Source organism: Rhagoletis zephyria, unplaced genomic scaffold (assembly GCF_001687245.7).
Source record: "Rhagoletis zephyria isolate East Lansing unplaced genomic scaffold, Rhagoletis_zephyria_1.1 Rzeph_scaffold_04774, whole genome shotgun sequence".
NCBI classification, from domain to species: domain Eukaryota; kingdom Metazoa; phylum Arthropoda; class Insecta; order Diptera; family Tephritidae; genus Rhagoletis; species Rhagoletis zephyria.
Genome location: NW_016161857.1, coordinates 1 through 9,657, shown reverse-complemented (window position 1 = coordinate 9,657; position 9,657 = coordinate 1). Strand labels below are relative to the sequence as shown.

Below are 9,657 nucleotides of genomic sequence, written 5' to 3'. Positions count from 1 at the left end.
TTACGAAATGAGTTGGCGTGAAGACCTGCAATAAATATAATATAATTATAGAAAACAAGGAAATAAATGAAATAAGACTGTTTTCTTGGACTGATAACCGATAATTATTTTCTCTGCTGGATTTTCTCAATGGACCTATCACTCTAGAGAAGTTTCTGAATACTGATACTAGAATGGTACTCCATTTCACTTCAATGGCCCCGACCTGCTTCATCTCATTTGTCTGTAGACGTCAATCTATTCTATCATGAAGGTCGTGCGAAAGACTATCTTAACAATCCTAACCTAGCTTACCCCGTGGAGTTTTTGAATTCACTGGAGCCATCAGGAGTTACTCTCCATAATCTTAATTTAAATTTTTTTAGCTCCCATTCTTCTTTCGTGACCATATTCCACCTAATATTTTCTTGTGTAAAATTTCCTTAAGATAGTACGCAGTTCTTAAGAAATTTGCTACGCTTTCTACTACTAAAGTGTTTTGTGAAAAAAGAGCTGTTTTGCAACAGAAATATATGCCCGCTCTATTATTTCTTAAGAAAAGAGCTAGGCAACAGGCTGTGAAATATCAGATGTCAAAATTCCTTGGTCACATACAAGAAATAATGGCAATTTTTTTCTTGACCGTTTTCTTGAGAGCTGGAAACTAAGCTTAATGCCAAAATTATTACGGGCTGCTGGAAAGCAGTTGTTTTCTGTAAAAAGTCCCATTAATTTCCACAGATCCTCCATTTGAATTTAAAAGCCTTCAGTTTCCGTTGGGGTTATCTTCACCATATCGATAAATAAATCTCAAGGTCTAACGTTAAAGGTGACTTCAAGCTGGAAAATACCTGCTTTACTAAAGTTATACATACGCCCCAAAAAACCAAAGTGGATTTTTCTAATGCATACTCACTCATTTTATTGGTTTTGTCTTAAAAATTATCTAAATAAAATTTTATGCAATTCGGACCACGGCAACCCGTGCCGACTTTTACTTCTATACATATAAGGCGGTATAACTATACTCCCTACAGTATTAGGGCATAACATTTAGTAAATCGGCTTAGTTTTTATCAGGTAGTCAGGATTTTTTCCAAAGAACCATATATTAAAAAAAATATATTTCCAAAGATTACACAAAATATGGATATCAATTAAAAGAAAAATTTAAAACAATATCAATTGTAACTATTGCATTTTGAAGAATCTTAGTTTAATTTAAATCCTATAGATCTATGGTCATTAGCAATAATCGCCTAAGTCGAAAAACCTGAATTTGGGAGAAAACGCTTTAAACATTTGGATTGTAATGTTAACCTTATGGGGAAGCCAAAATATTTTCATCTATAACTTTTTAAATAGCCTAGTTAACGAGATGGGAGTTTCACATATACATGGAATAGTAGTTGCAGAAAACAATAGCNAATACGACAAAATATAATTTATTTACACGATGAACTATAATAATATTCCGACCAACAACAACACTTACTGGACCAACAACAACACTTACTGGACCAACAACAACACTTACTGGACCAACAACAACACTTACTGGACGTCCGGCGCGGAGAACAATTAACGAGTTAATGAGAAACTGACGAAACGAGTTGCATACTTTTAACAGCTTTTTCACAGAAAACTAGTTTTCGCACGTAAGCTCCCTTTTCGTAGACCAGGTCACATATATGTATAACTCAATTCTTTCTTAAGTCGACTTAAGCGGTTTTTGCTTACGACAACAGAAATATATATAAGGATATTGAACGTTAAAAATTGCAAAAAAATATTGTCCTTTAAGTCCTTGGGAGAAATCCTGCCGGCCTCCTATTAAAAACATATGGCATTTTTCGCATTTTCAAAGTTTTCATTGACGATTAATGCTAGTTTTTAACTAAAACTTCAACTAAAAGTCGGCACGGCACGGGTTATCGTTATCCTAAGGCCATAAAACTTCAAATATTTATAGGCTATTCAAGCTATAAAGCACAAATATAGAGGGCATGCATATTAAAATTTGTAAACAAATTTGTTTCCATATATTTTTGGGACAGTCTAATGCAGGGCTGGCAAACCTGAGGCACGCGTGCCCATGATGACACGCAACAAAATAATTTGGGCACGGTATTAATTGAGGACGCAATTTCTCAATTACTAGTAGTAGTATTTAGTAATAGTAAGTATAAGCTAATCTCGATATTTATAGATATTTTCAAATCGACCCAACACACGTGAATCTTAATATATTTCCGAACTCCAACTCCGATGGCAAAACATTACCAATATTTTTTTCGCTCTAGAGAGCTTGTAGATTTTCAGCCAGTAAGTAGTCCGAAATGAAGGATCCATCGATTGAATGACAAAATAACTACTTTGACTCGGAGGAACTGTGATACCACAAATTAAAATCCTACTCACCCCATACCTAGACTACAAATAATACTTTCTCATCTATTCATTACAAATTTTGTATAAGCTTTATTTAGAATACTTACGCGCTTGTTTTGTTCCAATACCGAACATAATGCTAGTGCCGAAAACCCGCTGTGACACATGCAGTTCCCAATAGAAACGACCATTGTTAAGAGGTCGCTTGCCCTGTACCCCGGCCGTACCCTTGCTCCAATTCGGATGGAAATGAACGGTGCGATTGTTGGCCCCACTTAATACTATCTCCTTGGAACGATGCCGTTTACTCCATGTCCAATTGTCTTCACATCCATGCTCTAGCGGCATGACTTTCTTTCGCCGACCCATTTGGGAAGAGGGGCTTCCGATGGCCGCGTTTGCGGTACCAATTGTTGTTGCGTTTGTGCTGGAGGTCGAGGTCGCGCTCGTGGTAGCAGATGCTGCAGCTTGCAGCTCGGCAAGCGGTGCGACACGTTTTGGTGATGAGTTCAATGAATTATTGTCGTCATCCGAAGCCATCATTTTACAATTGTAACAGGACAAACACCAAATTCTGGCGAAACGTGCAATTGTGCTTGCAATCGAATTACCGAATTAACCTGCTATCTAATTCAATGTCAGTTCATTGCTTTTGTGGCGCTTCAATGTCATTCATGTCATTGATTTTTTTCAAGACTTGATGCAGCTTTTCAGAAATTCAATAGCTCTTCTAAGAGTTTGCATTTCTTTATTTCTTGCATTCAAGTTGTCTAGTCACTTTGGCATTTTGCTAGAGAAAGGCCACTTCCGGTGCACATCGACGACTACACCTCTACTAAATAAGCTTTTCACCTTTACCTGTGTAACGTTCAGCAGCTTGTACTTTTATCTAGACGCAAATCGCTTCTTACCTCTTGACCCACTCTGGCTCGTCCTTTGTCTAAAATACCTGTGTATGTGAGTGTTATGGCGCAGATTGGTGCCTTTGTCTAGTTGTCACTTTCTCCTAACCTATTCGCTCACTTATTGCATTAAGATCTGATGACGACGATTTTTCGTAGCTTTTTGGGCTATTAAAAGGCAAGGAATCTGAAAGGCTTAATATTTATTCGCACTAAAAAATACAAAAAATACATTTAATAATATTTTACTATCAATTCAAAAATATGTATATGTATGTGTATAATATCCTACGACTAAACAAACATTTAAGCAAAATATCATTAGAATAAAAAGAAAGCAATATTCGTATTGAAGTATAAGCAAAATAAAGTTGTGCTGTCCGGGTGTTCGACTTTGTATTTTAAAGTAAAATTTCAGTCACCTATTTATTAATAATATTGACTATCATCGCCAAGTAGCGTGTATCTTTCAACGACTCACTCTCTGGTCACCGCTATATCGAGTTCTCAACTGCGAGCCGAAAGAGTTTCAATAAAGGCGAAAGGCTCGCTGGGATATGTTTAAGAAAACTGGTATATAGTCAAAGGACTTGGCAGCAGTATAATGGAGTCATTCAAATTTGCATGTCCGTCAGAAAAATACATTACATTATTTATCACACATGTAATGTATTACATACTACTTTTCCCGCTGGGTATTAATCGCCTTTATTCATAAAACTAGAGATAATATACTGATCAAAAAATTTCGGCCATAAAAGTATGTGTACATCAGTCTTACTAAAGGTGCTCAAAAAAGACATGTGCAAACGGCCCTATATTCCTAATAGCGTGGAAAACCTTGTGAAACTGCTCTGCAAATCCTAGTTAGTACGGTAAAGTAAGGTGGGTGTTTCGTCAGGGGATTTTCATGGCTGCCTTTGACAATGTTTTTTTTTTTTGCGAGCATGAGATAAATTGGTCGTTCTGCACTTAATTCATTACCCAGTATAACTCTTTTAGATTTATTTCATTTGGTGAGGCTTCAAAAGCTGCCTACATGAGCGCTTAGAGGTCCAGGATATGCCTTCAGACTAGCCATTCTTGGCTTCAAAATCTGCCTACATGAGCATATTGTCTCGCTTAGTGGTGCTGGATATGCCTTCAGACTGAGCTTTCTTGGCTTTTTTTTTATCAGAACCAGACCTTGGATACTCTAGGATCTTATCAGAGCTTGAAACTAGGGTTGAACATTTCTATTATATATTGTATATACAAGATGAAGACACTGTCTTACACTTTATCAGCAGTTGTCTGGCATTTCACATTCTCAGGTTTGTTGGAAACCAGTGCTGTTAGCTCTACATATTCAACTCTCTGGAATTCTCCTTAAGCTTGTCTTCTACAATTAATATATGTATATCATGTGAAACATCCTTTTCACGGCGCCCTATAGGCGATTTCAATTTCATATGGAATAGCAAATAGTGTACGGCGACTAACCTGTTCTTTCAAGTTGGAAATCCCGCTCACTTCGTATAGGGGTCCCTATATGTATATGTAAGTACATAGTACTATAATAAAACACAGATTAGTATTAATGACGCCACAAATTTTTCAACGTCGCCGAACACATAAAGCCGTGTAAAACCAAGCCGGAAGAAGATATATATATATAGATGAACGGAATAAAAAACCTAAAGTCTGTTAGTGAGTAACGAGTTGCGACTTTATTGAAATTACTGCTTTGTAGGTGATTGTAGGTGATTATGGGTATTTAAAGTAAACTTAAAAGACAACCCCTTGAGGCCATTAGTCGTAAAGCGTAACAAAAAAAAATAAAAATAGCAAGCAAACGAACTCTTTTATTTTTATAAGTATGCGTTAACTCACCTGCCTGTATTTCGCAGATATCTTTCTTCAGTTCTTTCTCACTCATTCACAGGTGTGTTGTAGTTATAGTTGAATTTGGCGTTAGCTTCTCTTCTAGAACTGGTGGCGATTCCTCGATGGATTCCTGTTCCTCAGCGCCGTAATAGGCAACACTCTCCAAGGAGGTGGCTAAACCAGAATCTGTTGTGTCAATGTCAGTAAGCGACCCATTAACGTTGTATACAGCGGCGAAAGGTGACTGATGACCACTGGACGAGTTCGATGTGGACGTATCCCACAATGGACTACCACCGCTGCTCGAGCTACTGCTGCTGCTAATAGTACCGGCGTTTCTTGCCCTCATTGACTCTTCATATTGCTGTCGCCTCAAATACTGTCGGTTTAGTTGAAATTGCTTTTGCATTGGGTGTTGTAGCTGTTGTAGCTGTTGTGGTTGTTGTTGTTGTTGCTGTAGTGACGTTGTGGCACACAATCGATTTTTCAAATTACGCTTCAATTCACGATTCACTTTGCGTTGCTGCCGCCGCTGCGCCCATATATGCTCCAAGGCAGTGGTGCTGTTACCACCACAGAGCGGCTGCCAAAATCGTGGCCGATATTGTGATAGTGGATGGCTTTTTTGTTCTACCTGTTTGTTTTGTTGAGCTTTTCGCAACTCCAATTCCTGTAGATGAAAATGGTGACGACAGTATCCCTGCGGGCTGTTCGCGCAAAAACGACAAGCTTCAGCTAAAATACCGCCCGAGCCGTCTGGCTCACCGCACGCCGATGTAGAATTCCGCTTACGCGTCTGCTTATTGCTCTCCAAGCCCCCAGTGTGGTACTGCTCTAGCAGGAGCTTACGTGTCGCGGCCGATGATGTCTCAGCGGCCTCTTTGAGTAGGCGTGAGTTCTTCGGATTGATCCATCGATCGTGTATATGCAGAACAAGCCGCTGACAGTATAAACATAGTGATTGAAACAATAACAACAAAACGATAATCATATATATGGAATGCTTGCTTGTTCAAGAATGGAAGGTGACGTAGATGGAGACCAATTGGCGACTAGTTAAAAATACCGCTGGTATGCGGTTGGGGTTTTCTTACTGACAGGTTTTTTGGTTTTTTTTTTTTTTTGTTGAAAACAAGATGCTGGTCGAAGGAGTTAGAACGGACCCTTCGATTTCGTTGTAGGCTGAGGATTTTCTTCAATAAAGTACATACATGTGTATGTACATATGTCGACGTTGCCTGCGAAGGTGGGTGGATGGTAGATACTTTATAGGCGCTTTTGTGTTTGTGTGTGTATTTGAGAAGAACTTTTCGATTTTTTCCAATGCCTTTCGCTTAAAGCTTATTGTCGGATGCAATTAATTTTCGTTGATTCTTAACCGAACAAAAAAAAACAAAAACTTATAGAACAAGTAAATTTAACTTTGGTATTTTTCAATATTTTTAATAAATTTCTTTCTTCCACGAACACTTATCGACTTGTCGTGCACTCGCTCCTTAGCTAGCTCGTTAGATGGTCTGTATTACTCCATTCCTGTCTGACTTCTGTCAGCCGACTACGACTGCTCTACACTACTGCGCCCAGCAACCCCCTTTTCGCTCGCTCCGAATTTTCCAGTCTGCATTGCAGTCATCCAGCCAACCCCATTTGACTTTTTATCTATCGCTTCATCTACTCATTTGTGATTTTCCACCCCCAATTGGATCAGCCAATGTCGGTATGTATGCACCTACATATATATTTGTATACATATGTACATATATGAATAAGTTACCGTTTTCTTCTGTGTTTAATTTTATCAAATTCTTTGTTTTGTTACCGGCGTTCGCTCACGCCACCCTTTCTAAGTGTGTTCATGTATTGCTCTTTAAGCGTGGTTCTGTTAAGCCTTAACAGTCGCAAGTGCTTCATCCCTAATATTAGGTGTGTATATATATAAACTTGTGTTAATACATATGTGTATATACATACATACATATGTATATATGTACGGATATTTTCGCCCGCATTATGCGTATTTGCTTATCAGCAGCTGATATTTTTAGTAGATGCATACATTTGCATATATATATAGACACATCCCAGTGGGAAAATGTAATGTATGGTAATCGAAAAAATAATCTGTATAAAACAACCGTTGTCGCATTCGAAAATGCTTTTTTCCATGGCGCTGTTCTAAAAATGTAAGGCATTAAATATCGCAGTAATCTAGTAAACGAGGAATGTATGCGATTTAATATGAATTTTTTGGGGATTTTCCGAAAACATTAAGCCCGGATCACACAATGGATGGAATGCCTTAATTGATCTCCTAATGGTGTGATTTCACAATAAATTGTCTCATGCGGCAATCGAGGCCAATATTGTGCTTATTATGCCCAATCAAACATAAACCGGGTGCAACAACAACAATTGTTTGAAATGTTTTGAATCGTGTGACAGCACAGCAATTGGAAAATTTCAAGTCGTTTTCATTTGTTGCGTCCTTGAGTGTCCCCCTAGGTAACATTCTTGGTCTAATTTTATTTATTCTCTTCATCAATGACACTGGTTCCTGTTTTAAAAATTAGAAAGTTTTACTTTTTACTATTTTTCGTAGTATTGTCTGCGAGACTGATTCTCATCTCCTACAACAGGACTTAAATAATCTCATCGAATGGTGTCACAGGAGCAAACTTTCATGCAATACTAACAAATGTTTCCATATGTCTATTTATAAATCTCCGGAGTTTCGGCAACCGTGCTATACTATTGCTAAACACCAACTTATTTTAGTTAAAGATTTTATTGATCTTGAAGCTGTGTTCGATAATCGTTTTACTTTCAGAAATCACATATCGCACACCGTCTTCAAAAGAGTCATAACACAAAATTTTGTATTTTTGAGATTATGCGCTAAAAATGTACGCAGAGCTTCTATTTACCTTTCAGCAAAAGTTGGAACAAATTTTTGTTATAATTTGTTAAAAAAAAAACCCTAAGGTTAAGTCGCCCTTGCCCATATGATTAGCATGTGCTAAGAAATAGTTTTTCACATTTTCTTACAAACGTATTATTTTGAGTTGTGACTCTTTTGAAGACGGTGTGCGATATGTTATGTCCTTCCCAAGGTTTATAGTAGGAGTCCTCATCTAAAGTGATAAAGGGATAAAATGCTTAAATTTTTCAGTTTATCCGCATTCCTACATGAACGCGCCTTGGTAAATAATTGCATAACATTGTTTATTATTTAACTTATATGGCTAGTTACGTTTCAGTTTTACCTCGTCCATTGTGTTCATTTGCTTTTTATGTGTTTGTAGCGAAAGCGACCACCTGGCCACCTGTCAGGGTAGAATCCACCAAAATCGTTTGATAAAATGATAAAATTTGGACGAAGTCGATTTCCATACAAGGTTTGACAGTTCATTTATCAAAATGATAAATTTATCATTTTATCAATTTTATCATTTTTGATTTCAAAGGATTTTAAATATTTGTATACCAGGAGACTTCTCTACAACACTTAAGTTCGTTCAAAACTTGAGTATGCCGCTATTATTTGGAATCCGATTTATAATTGCCATGCTACTAGAATTGAAAGGGTGTAACGTACATAAGAATACTTTGCACTTCAATCGATAAAATTTGAAGAGCCGCTGCCCCAGAGTTGGGCATTATTCGAATAAATTGTTATTTAGATAATTATTCGAATAAACTTTTATCCGTAATATAATTATTCGCAGATAACTCATTTACGAATAAATTATTCGTGAATAAATTGCTTTCGAATAATTTATTCGTTGTTTTATTCGTTATTTTAAATAATGAATAAAAACTCATTTTTAACACATTGAGCCACCTTTTACTTTTATTTCTATTGTCAAGGATTGTGAGTTAGCTGAATTCTGTTAACTATTTTGCCAAGAATACTAGCTCATTCCCTCTGGTTTCGCGGCCCCTGATAAGATTTTTTGCATTGGCCCATGCAAGAATAGCGTTGAAAACCAAATATGGGTAAAGTAAAAATTCTTAATTTCGGTTGAACAACTAAAGAGCACACATATTTCTGCCAAAAAAATAGCGCTCTGATGCTATTTATATGCAAGAAAAAATTCCTTTCAATGTCATGAGCTTTACCGATGGTCTTATTTCCATTTGTGAGATCTTTTCTAAGCGTGCGTAATCTTCTTCTTTGGTCTTGCAACTACAACATTGGTCCGATGCGTCAACTTCTAGGCTTATGTCATGTAGGCCAACAAAAGTCCTTATAAGGAAGCTGAAGAGCACAGATGTGCGTTTTCTATTATAGGAGAGCCAAAAATCCTCAATGTAAAATTTGGCCATTGATATACCAACAGTGGTCTTTCTTGGAAGGATNGGTTTCGCGGCCCCTGATAAGATTTTTTGCATTGGCCCATGCAAGAATAGCGTTGAAAACCAAATATGGGTAAAGTAAAAATTCTTAATTTCGGTTGAACAACTAAAGAGCACACATATTTCTGCCAAAAAAATAGCGCTCTGATGCTATTTATATGCA

The 9,657-nt window shown here is 37.2% G+C and overlaps 2 protein-coding genes across 2 annotated transcripts in view; both read right to left on the bottom strand.

Annotated features, from left to right (window-relative positions):
- Positions 1-3,482, bottom strand: part of SP555 (SPRY domain-containing SOCS box protein SP555) — a 5,947-nt gene extending 2,465 nt beyond the window's left edge. The window contains exon 1 of the mRNA XM_017626704.1: positions 2,478-3,482. Coding sequence (XP_017482193.1) covers positions 2,478-2,913 — 436 coding nt within the window. The 5' untranslated portion in view covers positions 2,914-3,482. The remainder of the gene's footprint in view (positions 1-2,477) is intronic.
- Positions 3,483-5,183: 1,701 nt separating this feature from the next.
- Positions 5,184-6,810, bottom strand: LOC108371196 (uncharacterized). Its single transcript, XM_017626703.1, has 2 exons — positions 6,607-6,810; positions 5,184-6,511 (listed from the first exon to the last, which is right to left on the bottom strand). The coding sequence occupies exon 2, from the start codon at positions 6,127-6,129 to the stop codon at positions 5,191-5,193; it is 939 nt and encodes a 312-aa protein (XP_017482192.1). The 5' UTR covers positions 6,130-6,511; positions 6,607-6,810; the 3' UTR covers positions 5,184-5,190.
- Between the last annotated feature and the right edge of the window lie 2,847 nt (positions 6,811-9,657).